This window comes from Rhinatrema bivittatum, chromosome 2, assembly GCF_901001135.1.
Source record: "Rhinatrema bivittatum chromosome 2, aRhiBiv1.1, whole genome shotgun sequence".
NCBI lineage: Eukaryota > Metazoa > Chordata > Amphibia > Gymnophiona > Rhinatrematidae > Rhinatrema > Rhinatrema bivittatum.
This window is the reverse complement of record NC_042616.1, coordinates 393,507,734-393,529,409: the sequence shown is the minus strand read 5'-3', so window position 1 is coordinate 393,529,409 and position 21,676 is coordinate 393,507,734. Positions and strand designations below refer to the sequence as shown.

Below are 21,676 nucleotides of genomic sequence, written 5' to 3'. Positions count from 1 at the left end.
TATATTTTGGGTGAGGGGGTCTGTAATGTGGCGAGGTATTGATTTCTGGTAGGTTTAATAGAAGTTTGAAATTGCAGTGAATTATTAAACCATTTCATTTCAGGATTGTGGAGGGCTTTATGGATCAGTGTTAATGTCTTGTACTGTATGCGATATTGAATGGGGAGCCAGTGAAGGTCCTTCAAAACTGGCGTAATATGTTCCTTTGAGTTTGTGTTGGTAAGGATACGGGCTGCAGTGTTTTGTAGAATTTGTAAGGGGCGGATGGCATTTTTAGGTAGGCCTAGGAGGAGTGAATTGCAATAATCTGTTTTGGAAAACAACATGGCTTGTAAAACTGTCCGGAAATCAGATGCGTGAAGCAAGGGTTTCAATTTTTTGAGTGTATGTAATTTGAAAAAACATTCTTTAAGGATTGCACTGATAAATTTTTTGAGGGTCATTTGGTCATCAATAATGACTCCTAGGTCTCGGACTTGGTGAGAGAATTGTATGTGCGTTGGTGTTATAGGTATGGTAGGCGAAGTATGTAATGGAGTAGGAGGAGATATGATCATGAGTTCTGTTTTTGTGGAGTTGAGGGCAAGTTGTAAGGAGGTTAATAGATTGTTGATAGCAGTGAGAGTAGTGTCCCAGATTTCAAGGGCTTTGGATATAGATTCTGTTACTGGAATAAGAATTTGTACATCATCAGCGTACAAAAAGTGTGGAAGTTTAAGGTTGGCGAGGAGATGGCAAAGCGGAAGAAGATAAATGTTAAAAAGAGTAGATGAAAGTGAAGAGCCTTGCGGGACTCCTTGCTTCAGGGGATTTCTTTTGATAGGTGGTTGCCAATTTTGACTTTATAATTACGATTGGACAGGTAGGAAGTAAACCAGTTATGAGCGGTACCAGTTATTCCAATCTCATGTAGGCGTTGGAGGAGAATTTGGTGGTTAACGGTATCAAAAGCCGCTGAAATATCCAGGATTACTAGAAGATGTAGTTGATTTCTATCTAGGCTTTTGAGAAGGTAATCAGACAGTGATAAGAGAAGAGTTTCAGTACTATGTAATTTACGAAACCCATATTGTGAGGGAGAGAGGATTTGGTGTTCTTCTAAATAGTCACTGAGTTGACGGTTGATAGTTTTTTCTAGGATTTTAGCAATAAATGGGAGATTAGAAATAGGGCGGTAATTGCCAAGGTCTAATGGGTCGAGCTTAGGTTTTTTTAAAGTAGGTTTAAGGATAGCAAATTTGAGAGAGTTGGGTACTTGTCCAAATTCGATGGAAGTATTGATAATGTTAGAAATGGGGCTGGCTATTAGATCAGGGACAGTGAGTATGCAACCATAAGACCACTTCAAATATTATATGGCTATTAGATCAGGGACAGTGAGTATGCAACCATAAGACCACTTCAAATATTACAAAACTCTGCAGCACGAATACTCACAGGTAAAAAGAAGAGAGCACATCACTGGGACACTAGCTGAATTACACTGGCTACCATAGAACAGAGTACAATTTAAAGCACTATGCACAATTCATAAACTGATTCATGATTGAAAAGTAGAATGGCTTAACACAGCACTATGTGTACACGTACCACAAAGAAATCTGAGGTCAGCAAAAAAAGCACTATTAACTATCCCATCTGTTGAAACAGCACGACTTACCCAAGTCAGGGACCAAGCACTATCCCTTGCCGGACCCACCCTTTAGAATAAATGCCTCTTGAAATAAGATTACAGAGAAATTTCAAACTATTCAAAGTAAGTTTGAAGACCTGGCTTTTTATAAAGAGAAAGAAGAAAGTAAGTAAGGAAAACTGGCATCAGCAAATTTGCACCCGGCACTTAGTTTCTATGTGCTTGGCTCCTTTTAAATCTCTCTGATAACCTTAGTTAAAATGTAAAATTACAGGTGAGATTTACATGTAACTCAACCAAAAACATGTACCAGAAGGAAAAATATACAAAATTCAATTAGTAATTATATTAGAATTCTTTGTAACCGGACCAATATTGGCACTTCTATAACTTTAACAATTTTTTGTTTTATTTATTTATTACTATTTGTGCCTATTTTGTAAACCATTGTGATAGCAAATAACTCGACGGTATAGAAAAGATTTTAAATAAATTAATAAAATGTGATACAGCCAGAAGCTTATTTAATGCATGCCCCCAGTTCAGAAACACACAAGATGGACCTTATTTATTTCAGTTATAAGCCACTTATGAGCTTATCTTCCTTGTTAATATCCTTGATTATATCTATTAGATGAGTACAAGAATTCCTTCAGGAGTTTGCCCTCCACCCAATTAATGGGGAGAAAATCACCACAAATAGATTATGACAATAAGAAAAGATTAACTGGCCTATTCAGTACGTTCAGTTATTCTAGTCTGTACTGCAAAGATGCACTCCAGCTTTCACCCAGACAGTGTGACCACTTGCAAGATATCTTTCCTTATACAGAAGTTAGTCTCCATTTGTACGTAGCCATCTGGGGCACATGAGCATACAAAATCTCACACTAAGTTCACACCCACAAAGCCTTCTAATAATGTCAATAGTTACCAATATTAGAGTGGCTGTTGCCTGAATATCTGGCTTCCAGGTCCCCTGTGTAGCCTGTCAGATGGACACAGCTACATGGCTATTTCCACCAATTTCTTATCTACTTTGCCATTCATTTTAATAGCTACAACATTCTTTTCGAACCACCCTATTATGAAAAAACTTGGTAAAGGTGGATGTCACTAGAGACCGAAGCTCACATACTTCGTGGGCCAAAGTCACTGCCACCAAAAATAAAAACATCAAGGGCAAGTATTTCAACTCATGGGTGTGCAGAGGCTCAAAGGAAGCTTTCATCATTATCACATTAAGGTCCCAAAACACAGCAGGTGGCTTAATGGGAGGCTTCAAATGAAGCAGGCCCGCATGAGTCAGACAACTAAAGGCTGTAAGAGATTGGTCTACCTTCTACAATGTGATGATAGGTGTCAACTACATTAAGATGAACTCTTATGGAATTGATCTTGAGCTCAGACTCTGAAAGATATAGAAAGTAATCAAGCAGTTTTTGTATGGAGCAGAAAGGATCTAGGGTCTTTTTCTCACACCACAAGGCAAACCACCTACACTGTAGTCTATAGGACTTCCTTGTGGATTCCTTCTTTGAATCCAGAACATGAGAAGCACCCTCTCAAAGAACTAGGAGATTCTCTCAACATCCAGACTATGAGGACCAGGGACTCCGTGGTAGATGGCATAACAGCCCCTGAGATCTTGAGCAGTGAAGGATGGTAAATTCACAAGCCTGACTGGACTCATAAATCTGTCTTGACAAAAAGCTATTAAGATCATAGTTCCTAGTCTCTTCTGAGCTTCAACAAGGTCTCCACAATACGTGGAACTGGAGAATACGCAGAGAGCAAGCCCTGGCTCCATTCATAGGCATCCAAAACAAGTTTGCTAAAGTTCCTTTTGTGGAACAGAAGAGAGGGACATTTCTGTTTTAAGAGGATGCAAACAGATCTGACTCGTATAACTAGTTTGATACCCTCCAGTCCAGGAACCATTTGTGGAGTTCCAGGAGTCAATTCACTCTCTAGGACATTCTCCTCACCTGCCAGGTATGTAGCTCTGAGGACCATTTATACAAAAATGGCCTAGTGCCATATCTAGTGGTCTGACACAAGAGGTATGATCCCATCCCACCCTGCTAGTTGATGTAAAACATTGCTACGACTGTCTGTCTAGACAAGGATTACTTTGTTGACCAACTGATCTCTGAAAGCCTTCAGAGCACACAACCACTCTGCCCCAGGAATATCTGATGAAGCTTTCTTGAGTTGACCAAAGACCTTGATACAGTAAAAATGTGTAACCTATCATTAAAATCATCCATTGTACCTGAAGACTGGAGGATAGCTAATGTAACCCCAATATTTAAAAAGGGCTCCAGGGGCGATCGGGAAACTACAGACCGGTTAGCCCGACTTCAGTGCCAGGAGAAATAGTGGAAAGTGTTCTAAGCATCAAAATCACAGAACATATAGAAAGACATGGTTTAATGAAACAAAGTCAGCATGGATTTACCCAAGGCAAGTCTTGCCTCACAAAATCTGCTTCACTTTTTTGAAGGAGTTAATAAACATGTGGATAAAGGTGAACCGGTAGATGTAGTATACTTGGATTTTCAGAAGACGTTTGACAAAGTTCCTCATGAGAGGCTTCTAGGAAAAGTAAAAAGTCATGGGATAGGTGGCGATGTCCTTTCGTGGATTGCAAACTGGCTAAAAGACAGGAAACAGAGAGTAGGATTAAATGGACAATTTTCTCAGTGGAAGGGAGTGGGCAGTGGAGTGCCTCAGGGATCTGTATTGGGACCCTTTTCAATTATTTATAAATGATCAGGAAAGAAATACGACGAATGAGGTAATCAAATTTGCAGATGATACAAAATTGTTCAGAGTAGTTAAATCACAAGCAGATTGTGATAAATTGCAGGAAGACCGTGTGAGACTGGAAAATTGGACATCAAAATGCAGATGAAATTTAATGTGGATAAGTGCAAGGTGATGCATATAGGGAAAAATAACCCCTGCTATAGTTACACAATGTTAGGTTCCATATTAAATGCTACCACCCAACAAAGATCTAGGCGTCATAGTGGATAACACATTAAAATAGTCTGTTCAGTGTGCTGCAGCAGTCAAAAAAGCAAACAGAATGTTGGGAATTATTAGAAAGGGAATGGTGAATAAAACGGAAAATGTCATAATGCCTCTGTATCGCTCCATGGTGAGACCGCACCTTGAATATTGTGTACAATTCTGTTCGCCGCATCTCAAAAAAGATATAATTGCGATGGAGAAGGTACAGAGAAGGGCTACCAAAATGATAAGGGGAATGGAACAGCTTCCCTATGAAAAAAGACTAAAGAGGTTAGGACTTTTCAGCTTGGAGAAGAGACAGCTGAGGGGGAATATGATAGAGGTGTTTAAAATCATGAGAGGTCTAGAACGGGTAGATGTGAATCGGTTATTTATACTTTCGGATAATAGAAAGACTAGGGGGCGGCCGCATTGCTACCTACTTTTCCGGAGGTGATTTCCTTCTCTGCTGAGCTGCCTGTGAGGTCAGGACGTCGGGGGTGGAGCCGGGCAGACGCCCATAAGACCGGCGTCCCAGAGCCCCAAGCTGCCGCATTGCTACCTACTTTTCCGGAGGTGATTTCCTTCTCTGCTGAGCTGCTTGTGAGGTCAGGACGTCGGGGGTGGAGCCGGGCAGACGCCCATAAAACCGGCGTCCTAGCAGCGCACCGCAGCCGCCGGCGCGCGGCTTTGCTCGGCTTAGCTTGGCGTGCTTGGCCTTGCTAGGAGTCCTGTTTGTGATTATTACCGCAGCCACAAGTCTATGAAGAGGTGAAATAACGATGTGAATTGTCCATGGTTGAACATCCAAAATAAGAGTCTTCACGACGTAAGTCATTAATTGTACCTTATATTGGGAGTGCATTTATCCGTGGCGAACTTTCTCTTTGTAATGCCACATACAAAGAGAAAAGCTAAGCTTCGGGAATTATCTTCAACACCCATATCAGATAACCAGCCCAAAATAAAGGATTGTTTCACAAAAGCTCCCATAGAATCTCCAGGAGTCGCCGCTGATGGCTCTAACAAAGAGCAGGGAAAGAGCCATCTGACCCAGGAACTATCTTTAACTCCTGGAGCGCCAGAAACACCTGAGCCACCATCTGGCAACAGAGTTGGGATCTCCTGTCTTGTAGATCCCAAAATAAAGTTGGATTTTTCAGCGATATCAGTACAAGAAATAGTGGAGGGAGTAACCTCTTCTCTGGTTACTCCAGTAATGGATCACAGAGAGGAGGGTAGCACTTCCACTTGTCACTCTGCTGCCAGACAGGCCCCAACAGAGGGAGGAATTGGAGGTATTCAAGTGGGAGGTACAATTGATATAACTGACTTGACTGTTATTACCCCAAGGGGTTTCTCTCGAAGAGATTGGGACAATGTTGGTGACACTACAGAAATCTGTTAATAATATTGCTAATACTTTGCAGGAAGTGTTAAATAAGAACATGGCATTGCAAACTAAGATTGATAAAGTAGAGGAAAAGGTGAAAGAGATGGATAGGATGCAACTTAACTTAATTAAGTCTGAGAAAATTCATAGTAACAAACTGGAAGTGATGGAAAATCAACTTAGACAGAATAATTTAAGGATACTTAACTTTCCCAGAACTCACTTAATGTCAGCACAAGATATGTTTAAAAGCTATTTAGTGAATGTTCTAGGTTATAGTAACGAAACTTTACCCGTAATAGATAAGATTTATTACTTACCACAGAATCAGGAATTGGAGAAACAAAATCAGAAACAAGATGTTCAGGAAAATGAAAATCTAAATTTATCAGATCTGTTGGAGAAATCTTTTGAAATGAATATAAATCTTAGAGCCACTCTCATTGTTCAACTTTCCTTCCTTTCTGAAAAGGAATCTTTAATGAGATTTTACTTTAGAAAGCAAAACAACAAGTTCTATGGTCGGAATATAAGAATTTTTCCTGATATTTCTAGAGAAACACAGCTCAGGAGAAAGGAATTTTTATCAATGAGAGTGGAGTCCCAACAAAAAGGGGTTAAGTTTATGCTAAGATTTCCATGCCGCTGCATTGTCTCATATCAAGAGAGGAAATATGTGTTTAATCAACCAGCTCAGTTGAAATCCTATTTGGATTCTTTAACCTAATAAACCTCTGTTGTGCTGGAAGTTAAATAATAAGAATGGGAGAATATTAGGACAATAATACCTTTTTCTTGATTATACTGCTCTTTTTTTTTTTTTTTTTTTTTTTTTTTTTTTTTTAGAGTTTAAGACCTCTTCATATCCTTGTTAATTCTTGCTTTATCCTTTACTATATAAGGAATTTACAAATGGAGCTGGAATGTTTTTCTTTTTGAGATTGTTTCTTTTCCGTGAATTGTTGTAATTATAATGGAAATATTCAATAAATAAAAAAAAAAAAAAAAAAAAAAGAAAGACTAGGGGGCACTCCATGAAGTTAGCATGTGGCACATTTAAAACTAATCAGGGAAATTTCTTTACTCAACGCACAATTAAACTCTGGAATTTGTTGCCAGAGGATGTGGTTAATGCAGTTAGTATAGCTGTGTTTAAAAAAGGATTGGATAAGTTCTTAGAGGAGAAGTCCATTACCTGCTATTAAGTTGACTTAGAAAATAGCCACTGCTATTACTAGCAACGGTAACATGAAATAGACTTAGTTTTTGGGTACTTGCTAGGTTCTTATGACCTGGATTGGTCATTGTTGGAAACAGGATGCTGGGCTTGATGGACCCTTGGTCTGACCCAGTATGGCATGTTCTTAAGTTCTTATGACATGGGCTTCCCATCCCAGGCTGGATACATCTGTGGTCAGGACAAGTTGGACTGGAGGAATAAGGTCAGATTGGAATGGATCTGTCACCAAGATAGGGAGTCCGTGAACAGCTGAGTGATATAAATGCTGTCTAGAAGATCCTGAATAGCTTGCACCCATTGCAATCTGAAGATCCATTGGGCTCTTCTCATATGAAGACATACCAATAGAACAACATTTATACCATGAGGCCCAACAGCCTCAACATGAACCATGCTGATGCCTGCTGACTCACTTGAATCCTCTCCACTATTGATATCAATGGGAGCCTTCTACTGGTAGGAAGGCTCTTGCCAGTGTTGCATCTAGCAGTGCTCCTATAAACTCCAATTGAGAAAGTAGGCTTAAGTGGAACTTTGGATAGTTGATGACCAACTCCAACATCTGCACAGTTCTGCACTGATTCTGTGGCACTTGCTTGATATGTATTCTTGACCAAAAAAAACGTGCAGATAGGGGAACATGTATGCTACGAGTTTGCAAAGATGTGTCACCACCACAGCAAGGTATTTTGCAAAATCACATGGGGTGGACGCTAGGTCAAACGGCAGCATGCAATACTAGAGGTGACGATCCCCTTACTACAAATCAGATATTTTCAGTGAACTGGAAATATCACTATGTGGGTGTAAGCATTCTTCACAGCATAACAGCATAGCCAGTTCCCTTTTTTGAAAAAGGAAATTTAAGCTCTCACAGAAACTCTCTCAAGGCCCTTAGGTCTAGTATGGGACATAGAAATCTCCAGATCCACAGCCATACCTCTAGGAGTTTTCTGAATCTGAACCGGACTAGTAGACTGGGGCGAGGAGTGATATTTTGCCTGGCTGGAAGGCATAGCCTCAAAGAAGGGAGCACTTGTCTTTTGGAGCCTAGACCCCTGATGAACTCAAGCTCCATCCTAAAGTTTGCCAATGCCAACACCTGCTGGGAGGCAGAAGGGTTGATCAGGGCATCATGGTATATTCTTAGGTATATTGGTGGCAGACACCTGGATCCTTGGAGAATGTTAGGATTCTCAGGAATTAAATTGAGGATAAGTTCTCTTCGCCACGTGAATGCTTTGTGGGTTTCATAGTCATAACCAGATCTGTCCACGCTCCCAACACATTGTATCAAGAGTGATGCTTCTTGGCCTTCGCTCAATGCTTAGCAGCAGAATTCTTTGATGTCTGAATTGAAGAGGCTGAACTCTATGCTTTCTTTGGGTGAGAGGAGATAAATGAATCTTTGTCCCCCCGGTGTTTCCCAGTGCTCAATGTTGAGGGGGTTCAATGCAGACACATCGCCAGCATCCAATGCAGCTTTTAAGTCCATTGAAATTGATGGGCCAGATTTATGGTTCTTGAAGTGCTTTTCCATAACGCCAAAGTTGACATATCTAGACATCATGGCTGGCCTCCTGGCACAGGATGACATTATCACAGGGAACCATGAAAGGCCTGCCCCTGACACATAAGGAGCACCTCTTGAAGCCACTAGCAGACTTCTCTTGGGGAACTGAACAAAAAACTAGTGCGGTGAAATCGAATTGCTGCACCACACGAATGTAAAAAATGTATGGAAACTTATAAAACTGACAAATACCTACTTAGGGAACTAAAGAGGGAAGAAGATAGATCACGGGGCCCTGTGATGAATGGTTCCTGCCAGGAAGTAACACAAAGGATCCAGGGACAGCAAAGATCTGTGACCGGTGAGCTCCATGGAAAACATGAGACTGAAAGTGCTCCCCCGCATGGATGTGTGGCAGTATGGCATGCAGCCCATGCCAGGCGGAACATGCTCAAAAGTTCTAGAAACTTTGAGAACTTTGGTACCAGGCTCCATCTGATGTTACCCACTTATGAGGACTGCCATCCTGCTTGTATAAAATTAATCCAATAAAAACATCACTTTTCCCGAGCAATCATGTGGACTAACATGGTTACCATACAGCTTTAACCAAAAACAAAAACCAAAACCTTTAACACCATACAATTGTTTGAACTAAACCATTTTATAGTATAAAAGTAAACCATGCAAAACAAGTTTTTCTCTCTAACCCGCAATGAATATATGTATGAAGTAAATTTGCATGCACTGCCTTCATTGCATGCAGATCTATTATACATATTAATTGTGGATATCCTGAAATTATGACTGACTAGGTGGGTCCAGAGGACTGGGTTGAGAACCCCCGATATAGTAAATGACAGCAGAAAAATACGCAAGTGATCCAATCTATTCAGTAATTTATTTTTTTTTTAATATTTTTATTATGGGTAGCAATTGCTGCTGCATGAAGGTTACCCTTATCTACTGATGATAGGAAAAGGTAGAATCTCAAATGTTAATAAGACAACTCATTGTTTCTGTCTATTTCCAATGTTTATGTGATAGATGTCTGTGATTGAAATCTGTATCTAAAAAAGGTAGGGTTTCAGCATACTGATACTATAATACTTTTTTGTTTTCCTTAATATAGAAAGAATATTGTGTCTATAACCTTCCAAAACATAACTTAGCTAATACCTACTGGCTAGTCTCAGAGTGTCACTAAAAGGCCTTTAAACAGGCCTGTATGCATTACAAACTTAGCAAAGAAGCAACATGAAGGCCATGGAAGAAAATGTGTAAGGTTATACGAGATAACTTCCTGATGGGACCCAAATAAAACAATGAAGTGAAATCACTGGCAGCATTTTATAAAAAAATTACCTGTATAGCATCACATTATATGGTAAGAAAGTAGGCAGCAACTGCTTAATAATTCGAATAGGAAGCCAAAGCATGAGTAAGACAATTGATCCAAAGACAATCTGCAAAGAGAAACATAAAAACACCCTGTAGATTTTAAACCAGTAATTTCGTCGATGCCCAATATTAGAAGGCCAATGAAACAAAACCTTGCAAAGTTTAAACATTTTTCTCCCATTCTATACATCAGATGAAACTGTTTTATCTGAAAAGCAAGTTCTACAAGGGGAAGCACCCAATAAGCTGCTCTTGGTATCCAAAGGCAAAATAGGAAATGTAAGTATTATGATACAAAAGAGAATGTTTGCAAATCACATTGTTTCATACATGCAGCCAGAATCACTAAAGAGTGTACTGCATGCTAATGTGCAATAATGCTCATTAAACTTTAGTGAATAGGGCCCATTAGCAATAATTGGCTGTTACCACATGTTCTAGCATCCAATTAATATACTTTGCATAGGCCTGTAAATGTTGCCAGACCTATAACCCTTCTCCACAAAATATGGAAAAAGTAGTTCTTTAATGTGCTACTTCAAGGGTCCAGCTTAAGTTATTAAAATTATATACTATGTATTCTAGAAATTCCTTTTAACAGACCTTGTCACTGTGAATATTTAAAAACGTGAAAGTGGCAATATAAAAATCAATCAAAATGTGGTGACAGGACCTATCTTGATGCACATTTTGCATGTCTGGTTCTTCAAAGGCTCCCAAGTTAAACAAATTAAAAATTTTAACAAGCTTTTCTTGTCATCTGTGTACCTCAAGTGTGCCACTGTCATCTCACACAATTTGCCCAGTCTCAGTTGGCTCATGGACTGGGCAGTGTGGAAATATACTAGATGGATTGAAATATACCGCATTTACATAAACCCAGGGCTTATATCCAGACATATACTATTTAAATCATGTTCTGGGGAAAGCAAAAGGTTTCAATGACAACATAAAAGCAATTAAAATAGGCTACATACCACTGATAAAATAAATCTCCTGAGATGCCTATAAATGGGCAGATGTATCATTTCTTGAACTGGATTAAAATCGGGATCATTCAAATTCCTCAAAAACCAAAGGACACCAGGTCTCAGCACCTATAATGGTAGTAACAGTTAAAAACTGACAACTTCTGTGACAGCATGGCAAATTATTAAAACTATGCATGTATAAACAACTTCAGGCCCAGTATAAAGGATAAGTAAATTTCAACAGCTATCCTTTGTGAATTGCACATGTTTAGTTTTCTGTTTGTTGGTGAACTTCAACTGAAATTTCAATTTCCACCATACTATCAGGTTTTTTGGGGGGGGGGGGGGGGTTTTAACCTTTACATCTTGACATGAATATTTTAGTTCTACTGAATATACTCCCAACACTACAATGTTCATACAAGTAGTGCAAACCATCTACGTGTTTTCTTTCTGCATATCTATTCCCAGCTCCTCTCAGTGGATAATCAGTTCAGTTTTCATGCTACAGATACAAAATGAACTAAATGAGGAAACAAAGTAACATGATTCTTACACAATTAGGGGACTAGAGCTGTAGTTGCAAGGTAACAAGAATGCCACCAGCAGAAAGGCCCGCTAATTAAAAACCTCTCCAAGTGAAATGGACCTTCTCCCTGATTGGTCCCTTCTGTCTTTTTTTTTTTTTTTAATTCTCAAAGGAAAACACACAAAAACTGACAAGGCACAGACAAACCCAGCAGTTACTCAGGGACAAGGAAAAGGGGGGAATAAGACACCCTCTTTCAAGGGCTAGAAGAAAAGCAGGAAGGGAAAATCAGCATATTACCACCTTATTCTCCTAGAAGCCCTTCTGGAACCAGCCCACTGAACAGAGGGAGGGTATATTAAACATTACCTCTGGAGCCCTCCTTGTTTGGTCCAGCCACCGGCAGAAACTGGCTCAACTGAGGGAGGGAGCCTATATTGTCACTTCAAGAGCCTAAAACACCTTAACTCCATTTAGCTAGGGCTGATTCCATTGCACAATAATGTATATCTATCATCTGCTGGAGACTGAATACTGGCAGGCTGATGTCAGTACAGGAATATATGAAGGGTGATATCAGCGAACTTCTTGATCTATGTCTCCATCTGCTGGTTCGCATAACCTGTTCATAAGAACTGGCCTGACTAGACGAATAGCAAGCATGTGTTTGTGTATACATGCATATCTTCTTCTATAGATAAAAAGGCGACAGGGCTAGCCAAATATAGCAAAGAAAATAGATAAGGCCTGGACTGGGTAAAAAAGGTAAAAAAAAATAAAAATCAGTGAATATGTAAAAGGTCCATCTTTCAACAAATCACCTTTCATTGTACAATGAATGTTTTTAATATTTCCAATGAGCATTATTAAAAGTAATACAATATTTATTTTTAAAAATTCCTTTTGGCATTGGCAAAGGAAATTAGTTAGCAATAATATGTAGATGTTGCTAATATTTCTATGAATCCTAAAGTAGGATTGCTGAAAAAAAATGTTTGGATTCTTGAACCATTCATTATGTAGAAATTAAGGTCAAATGTTATAGGTTACTGACTAAATATATTCATGACTAGATTCTGCAAGTTTTGGTTGTTTTTTCTTTGCACTGATCTGATACAGATGGTATAATTTTGAAAAGCTCATCACAAACATATTAAGCCAGTCCAATAAAATGTTAGCACCTACAACTTACTTATTGACCTTTATTTCTTTGAATCCAAATAGATTAACCCAGTAATCATACTGCTTTATTTAAAACTTCACTGTAACAGTAAAATGACATTACCAATCCTGAAATGATTGCATTATTTTGCTATTAAAACTCACCTCTTGTTATGTGCTGACATGTTTATTTTAACAGTTAAAAAAAACCCTCACCTCTCGTAATAAAAGAATAAAGGATGCAAAATAAAAGACATAAACCATTCCCACTAGCCAATGCAGAAACATTGTGGTTCCAGGGGCAGATTGAAAGCTTAATTCTCGGTCCTTCAAGGTAGCGTCAAACATCTCCTGCAAATAAAGCAGATGAACGAATACAGGTTTTAAACTACTGCATACTTCCTTGCATTTTATGATTGTTTAATTAAAAAATTCCTTTTGGCATCTTCCCTTTACTAAATAGAATTTCTGGGATTTAAAAAACAAAAAAAACCAAAAAAAAAAAAACCAATCCATTCATTCAGAATTTAACTCAACCGTTCAAATTTTGCCTTTGCTACTGCCATGCCTTATAGCACTGGACAAATCATCATCTCCCCTTGTCTCAGGTACCCACTTAGACTGTATACTCTCTGGGGGCTGGGACTCTTCATTGTATTTGTATGTAATTTGCTGTAATGAACTCTGGTTTAGGGCACTATATAAATGCTGAAATATTGTAAGCCACAGTACAACTACTGCTACAAGAGTAAATACTGTTATATATTTACTGAGAACACAATAAAACTCAGACCATTAAAGGGACAATACCCTCCTCCTCCAGGGCTTTAAGATTTTTCTAACGGAATTTCATCCCTTTATACCTCCAGTAAAGCTGGTCTGTAATTGCTATTCAAAGTATTTTTTGTTCTATGAATTCTCACTGATTGGGGGGGGGGCGGTTATGTGTGAAATTGTATATGGAACTTGACACTAAGGGACCATTCTTCTGGAATATGGAGCAAATAATGGCTGAAAAAAAGGAAAACTAAAGATGACTAAGCTTTGGCACAGATCTCAGACAGACCATACATAAAACATATGTTAGAACAGTGTTTCCCAACTTTTTCAAGTCCAAGGCACCTACATTAACAAAAATATTGTTTGGCACACCAACCTGCACAGGGCAGGCAATGCAGATATGGAGGATGCATGTGGTCAAAAGAAGAGCTAGAGAAGTACAGACAACTATCAGTCTATCTTCCAAGTTTTAAAATAAAGGGAAAGAGGAGACATGTACTCATCACAACTGGCTGGTTTCCTCTATGTACAAATCCAGAAGGAGGAAGAAGTCAGTGTGATGTGGGCAGTTGAGTTAGTTATGCTGGCTGCACATTTGACTGTCAAAAGGTCCTCCTTTGCTGCTCCCAATACTCAGAATGAATTACATTCAATGTTCTGTGCACCGTTCTCCCTGTTTCACTCAGCCTGGGGATAAGACAAAGGCTGGAAGGACTCAAAGCAGGAGGCTCAAGGGGAGGAAAATTAAGAGGTGCTGTCTGCAATGTATGTGCCAAACAAAGCTGGCCTGGCTATCCATGCCCTGCATGCTGCTCAATTTCCACACTCCAGGGCTTATGCTGTAGCTAGGAAGAGGCATGCATGAGTACACATGTTATCAGACAGGTGTTCCTACATGTTTACGTTGGTGACTCGAGGTGCTGAGAGTAGTGCCCAGGTGTTGGTCTAAATCTGAGAATCAGGTAGTAGTGATTTTTTCATGGCACACCTGATCAGGTCTGAAGGCATACTTGTTGAGAAACACTGCATTATGGGTATCCTGAAACCAGGTCTGCTTGTGGCTCTTGAGGGCTGGAGCTAAACTCCCCTGGATTAAATGATACATTGAAAACAGTCACCTGAAGCTACAGGAGGGGAGCCCCCCAACCCTGATGTGCCTACACACTCCCCCCCCATCCCACCTCTCTCTCTCAGACATGCCCACACACGTCCCAGGCAGGCCAATGATGGCACAGCCTGCCCTAACAGGGGACTCAGCCAATCTGCTGCAGGCATAAGTGGGTCCCTGGCTCACAGCAGTAGGCATTAGCATTTAAAGGATTGAACAGTAACCCTTTACCTTGCTGCTTAATTTAAATGGTTACTTCACAACCATATAACAAACTTCCACTAAAGGATTTGAAGAGTTAGCCAGACCTTTTCCTGGTCAGTTGGAAAAAGGTCCAGTGAAGCAAACACTAATATGCTCATTAGGCACAAATTGTGTCATTAACCTGTCTGAATAAAAAGTGAAACGGGATATCAAGATGATTTCAAAGGTACCAGAACCCTCTGATCTGAGAACTGTCTAGTTTAAGGCACTTCTCAAATGGAACAGCTAAAAGCCTTGAATGTCAAAATATAAAAAACTACAGAGGACTGAGGAATAGCATAGGACAACAATCTGTTAGGAATTATTAGGAAGGGAATGGTTAATAAAACGGAAAATGTCATAATGCCTCTATATCGCTCCATGGTGACACCACACCTTGAATACTGTGTACAATTCTGGTCGCCCATTCTTAAAAAAAGATATAGTTGCGATGGAGAAGGTACAGAGAAGGGCAACCAAAATGATAAAGGGGATGGAACAGCTCCCCTATGAGGAAAGACTAAAGAGGTTAGGACTTTTCAGCTTGGAGAAGAGATGGCTGAGGGGGATGAGAGAGGTGTTTAAAATCATGAATGTGATAGATGTGAATCGGTTTTTTACTCTTTCAGATAATAGAAAGACTAGGGGGCACTCCATGAAGTTAGCATGTGGCACATTTAAAACTAATCAGAGAAAGTTCTTTTTCACTCAACGCACAATTAAACTCTGGAATTTGTTGCCAGAAAATGTGGTTAGTGCAGTTAGTATAGCTGTGTTTAAAAAGGATTGGATAAGTTCTTGGAGGAGAAGTACATTACCTGCTATTAAGTTGACTTAGATAACCACTGCTATTACTAGCAACGGTAACGTGGGATAGACTTAGTTTTTGGGTACTTGCCAGGTTCTTATGACCTGGACTGGCCACTGTTGGAAACAGGATGCTGGGCTTGATGGACCCTTGGACTGACCCAGTATGGCATGTTCTTATGTATCAGGCCCTAAAAGTTCAAACACCAACACAACGTTCTAAAGCACCCACACATGCTACAGCAAAGATATGCTCATAATGAATTCACAAACTAACAGCTTATGTTGCTATGGAGAGAGATTTACTGTAGCATGCTTATTCCAGTCTATGTGAATCTATGATAAAAATAACTATGCTTAGATGATGGGTAACTTGACTAACTCTTGTAAGCTGAAAGTAATATTTCCCATGGATTTATATGACCCAAATGTGTGTACGACTAGCAAATAAGAAAACTGCATAATAGACCGCAATAACAGTTTCTGCAGGTATGAGTAGGCTCAGAAAAATGTAAGCACTGATGCATCAACAAAAGCTAAGCTCTTAAGAGAAATTTAAATTACACTGACTTAGATTGCCCTGTGTCCTAAAAATTATCTAATTAATGAAGTCCAGATGGCACCAGACACTTTAAATTTTGTTAAATCCAGGACATGTTGTCCTGGATGCAAGACTAACCAGAGGCTTTTTAAAAGAGCTCAGCAGCAGATAAGTTTTAAGAATACATAATTAATATATCTTCTAATTCTCTCCTTGCTCTTCTCATTGTAAGGTTGGAAGGATTGTTTTTGCTGGCAAACAGTTTATTAGTTTACAAGTTTGTGTTGTGCTGTAAACTGTAGGTGTGATTGAATAAGCTTTACAAAAAAAAAACCCAAACTATATATAGGAAAAAAGCTTTTATTTTGATACTGTTCTTTCTTTGCAGTCTTTTCTCTGGTTTCCTTTTTGAATTTAGTGTTGTCTGGCTGAGTAAACTGACACTGGCTTTAAATTTTTAAAATCAAAACAGAGTCACTAGGTGCCATAAAAACTGGTTCCATCTAGTTAATTGGGGGAGGGCTGTACAACTACCTGTATTGGAGACAGGCTCTCTAAGCACATGTGCTGGATGCAAGACTGACCAGAGGCTTTTTAAAAGAGCTCAGCAGCAGATAAGCAAGTCATTTTTTTAAATTTCCAAGTCTGTTATTGAACTGAGGAACTCAGAATATTGGTTCTACTAGGAATTGGGGGAGCTGTTGAAAGTAACTTGAAACCAAAGCGTCCACAGTTTAATTTTCCTCCCACCCTACCCCACTACCCACCCACCCACAGGCTTGTTCTTCTAATATAATCCACCTGGATAAAGAATTAGAAACAAGATAATTTAGAAGTTTAGCAATTCCTTAGGTTCTCTATCACATCAATTGAACAAAATGAGGACTATCCAATGTAACAATTGTGTAACAATTTTGCAGCAAAACATCTGGAAATTTAGGGCTTGCCCCATTTGTTCAGAACTCTGTTCCATGAAAGAGGAATTGGCTTACCTTAAAACTGAATTAGCTGCAATAAAGAGAATATCAGAAAACAACAAGGAATCCACACCCACTCTACAGTATAATTCAGGAACTGTTTCACCATTACCAAGGAGAACTCAAAAGCTCATGAAAAAGTGGTTTACTGTGGGCACAGATAGGACAAGACATGTGACCCATAGACACTCATCCTTCATAAGTCTGAAGCCCATATGTCCCTCCCGACTTACAAGTATTGTACTGCAACCTAGGGACAAATGGATTACTGTGGACTCTGGTAGAGTAAGACCTGCGATGAGGAGACACGCCCGCTCAAGTGACACAAAAACAAAATACCTTCTCTGTATTACATAATGAAGAAGCTAAAGTGAGGGAGATTGAAGAGGCATTTGACAAGGAAGAAATCCAGTACACAAAAAAATTCCAAAATAAACAATAACCATCAGACCAAGCTCATTATGCTAGGAGAGACAACTAATTAGAGGCACCAATTTGGAAACTCTTTTCGAGGGAAACACTATAGTCAAAAGCTTTCTGGAATCTTCAGCCGGTAAAAATGCTATTCAAATAGTCAATGCAATCAAAGGCGGCAGCAAGGACTTTGAAGTTGATATCATCCATCTGGGAACCAATGACCTTGCTAGAAACAGCATATCCAAGTGGTACAGAGAGACTTCCCGTCTCTGGCGAAGCAGACTGGTCACATGGCAAAGACTATTGCCTTTTCAGAAGTCTTACCTGCTCATGGAAAGGGGAAAGAGACTAAGTAATATACATAAATTCAATGCACGGTTCAAAATTTGGTGCAAGGAACAACGTTTGGATATATTGGAGGCTGGGGCAATTTATGGAATAGAAAAGGTCTCTATGTCCAAGATGGCTTACATTTGTCTGTGGCAGGAAAAGGGATACTAAGGGATAAATTCAAATCCTATGCCACAAGGCATTTAAACTAAATGGGGGTGGCAGGAGGAGAATGGAGCGTCACCCCCGAACCACAAAAACAAATACAACAACAAAGAAGGATGACGGGGATAACAAAGGTCAGCTGAATAAGGCAAAAACCAAGCCTAAGAAAAGCTCTAATCAGATCAATCAAAACTGGAGTGCTATGAGCACTAATGCTTGCAGTCTGGGCAATAAAATCCCAGACCAGCAAGCCTTAATGGTGGAGGCGGAGATATGGTTCATGGAATCTCTTGATTGGGATACGGCCATACCAGGTTATAACTTAAGGAAGGACAGAGAGGACAGAAAAGGGGGAGGAGCAGCTCTATGTCAAAAACAATATCCAAGCAACTGAACTGCAAGGATTTGGGGGTAGAGAAGCATTAAGGGCGTCAAAAAAAAAAAAAGAAGAGGATGGTGCATCCATTTTTACTGTAGTGGTTTACAGGCCTATGACTCAAATAGAAGAACTAGACAGAGAGGTGAAAGAAGACATACGAAATGTGGGAAGGAAAGAAGATGTGTTGATTGTTGGATATTTTAATTTGCCGGACGTGGACTGGAGAATCCCTTCTGTGGAATCTAACAGAAGTAGAGAGATAGTGGATACCCTGCAAGGGGCTCTGTTCAAACAAATGGTAATGGAACCCATGAGGGAGGGAGTTATACTAGGGTTAGTGCCCCCTAATGGAGATAATATTTCTAATGTCCAGCTGGGTGCCCACCTCAGCACCAGTGATCAAACGGTATGGTTTTATATCGCAAATAGGTTATGGAGAAATCACACAAAAACCAGAGTTTTGCAGTTCAAAAATGGAGACTTTGCCAAAATGGGAAAATTCCTGGAGGATGAACTTGAAGACTGGGAGAAAATGGGAGAGGTGGAATAACAGTGGGCAAAACTAAAAGGAGCAATTACAAAAGCAACAAACTATGTTAGAAAAGTAAACAAAAGTAAGAGAAATAAGAAACCAATCTGGCTCACAAAGGAGGTGGCTGATATAATAAAAGCAAAAGCAGCTTTTAAGAAATATAAAGGATCCCAAAAAAAGAGGAACACAGGGAGGATTATCTGGCGAAACTGAGGGAGACAAAGAGTAATCAAGAAAGCAAAAAGTCAGGCGAAGGAAAGGATTGCCAAGGAGTAAAGCGAGGTGACAAAACATTTTTCAGATACATCAAAGGAGAAGGGTCCATAGTGAAAAGTGATAAGGATCAATGGGTGGAGAGAGATGAAGAAATGGCAGAAATATTAAACAAATATTTCAGTTCAGTGTTCACTAAGGAAGACCCTGGAGAAGGACAGTCACTTGTTAACATAACTGCAGAAGGAGGTGCAGTAGACGAAATTACAGTTACGGAAGAGAATGTATGGGAAGAGCTATGAAAACAAAGTGGACAAAGCCATGGGGCCTGATGAGGTTCATCCCAGAATACTGAGGGAGCTTAGAGATGTGCTGGCAGGTCTGCTGTGTGAACTGTTCAATAGATCCCTGGAAAAGGGTGTGGTGCCTAGTGAATGGAGAAGAGCGGTGGTGGTCCCGCTATACAAAAGAAGAGGCTGGAAACTACAGGCCGGTTACATCACCTCAGTAGTGGTAAATTTAATGGATATTCTGCTGAATGAAAGGATAGTGAATTATCTACAGTCAGGAGGATTGCTGGACCCGAGAGAGCATGGTTTCACCAGAGGAAGGTCCTATTAGACAAATCTGATTGATTTCTTTGATTGGGTGACTAAAGAGCTGGATCAGGGAAGAGCGCTCGAAGTAATTTACTTGAATTTTAGTAAAGCTTTTCATACAGTCCCACATAGAAGACTCATCAACAAAATGAGAAGCTTGGGGGTGAGCTCCAAGGTGGTGGCACGGATTACAAACTGGTTGATGGATAGAAGACAAAGTGTAATGATAAATGTAACCTACTCTGAAGAGAGAATGGTGTTAAGTGGAGTGCCGCAGGGATTGGTGTTGGGACCATTTCTGTTCAACATCTTTGTGAGCAACACTGCAGAAGGATAGAAGGTAAAGTTTGTCTATTTGCGGATGATTCTAAGATCTGCAACAGAGTGGTCATGCCAGAAGGAGTAGAAAGAATGAGACGGGAGTTAAGGAAAATGGAAGAGTTGAAGATATGGCAGCTGAGAATCAATGCCAAGAAGTGCAGAGTCATGCATCTGGAGTGTGGTAATTCAAAAGAACTGTATGTATTGTGGGGTGAAGGGCTGATGTGCACAGAATAGGAGAGAGACCTTGGGGTGATAGTGTCTAATGCAGTGGTTCTCAACCGGTGTGTCGCCAAGAACACGCAGGTGTGTCGCCACACTTCCCGGTCTCCCGCTGACCCAGCTGCTCCCCGGTCCTCCTCCGCCCGGGCTTAAAATGCTGTCAGCCCAGGCGGAATGCGGCAGGACAGCTGGAGTCATCGGCATGGTCTCTTCTTCCCGCCCCCCGCAGCCCGAAAGAGGAAGTGGTGAGCATCGGGTGTGTGCACGGGAAGAAGAGACCATGCTAGTGTGGTCAGTGTCGGCCCGAAGAACAGAAGAGAGGCGCGGTCTGAAGAATGTGCAGCGCGGCTCGGAGGGAAATGAAGAAGAGAGTCAACCCCCGTGGCCGATGGGACTCCTCCGCGAGGGCTGAAAATGAAGGAGGTAGGGGTTGGGAGGAGGCTGCTGCTGCCGCTAGTTCCGGGGGGGGGGGGGGGGGAAGAGAGAGAGAGAGTTTACAATTGGGAACCTATATGTGTAAGTTTGAGATTGCAAACCTGTTTGGGTGAAAGAGTATGTGTGTATGATTGAGATCCTTTGTGTGTGAGAGAGATCATGCGTATGTATGATTAAGAGCCTGTGTGTATAAGTAAGAGAGAGAGCATGTGTGTCTGTGTGAGATTGAGAGCTGGTTTAGGTGAGGGAGCATGTGAATATGTGATTGAGAGCCTGAGTGTAAATGAGAGAGAGCATGTTTGTAAGCATGTGACAGTCTGTGTGTGAGAGAAAAAGACAGCATGTATGTGTGTGATTGAAAGCTTGTGTGTGTAAGCGTGAAAAGATAGACAGCATGTGTGTAAATGTGTAATTAAGTGAGAGAAAAAACATGTGTATATGTGTGTGTCAGAGCATGTGTGTATAGGTGTGTAACAGAGCCAGTGAGAGAGAGCGTTGGTATGCGACAGAGGAGAAAGTTCCAAGCAAACCACCCCTCCTCCTGCTAATTCAAAACAATCTCAGGACACCTGGATACCAAACGTTTCCAGGTATGCAGAGCAAAAACATTTTTGTATCCTTATTTTTCATTACTGGGTCTTTGTGTCTGCTATTTTGAAATATTTTATTGGTATCTAGAAATTTTTTATATGAGTTTTTAATTATTGGATATTCTACTCATCAGCTGTTTCGAAATAATCTGTTCTTT

General features: G+C 40.2%; 1 protein-coding gene across 1 annotated transcript in view; it reads right to left on the bottom strand.

The window, feature by feature from the left end:
- MARCH6 (membrane associated ring-CH-type finger 6) overlaps nt 1-21,676 on the bottom strand; it is a 305,795-nt gene that overhangs the window by 108,873 nt on the left and 175,246 nt on the right. Inside the window, exons 15-17 of the mRNA XM_029590037.1 lie at nt 13,076-13,210; nt 11,176-11,295; nt 10,163-10,263 (exon numbers count right to left, since the gene is read on the bottom strand). Of these exons, the coding sequence (XP_029445897.1) occupies nt 10,163-10,263; nt 11,176-11,295; nt 13,076-13,210 (356 nt within the window). The remainder of the gene's footprint in view (nt 1-10,162; nt 10,264-11,175; nt 11,296-13,075; nt 13,211-21,676) is intronic.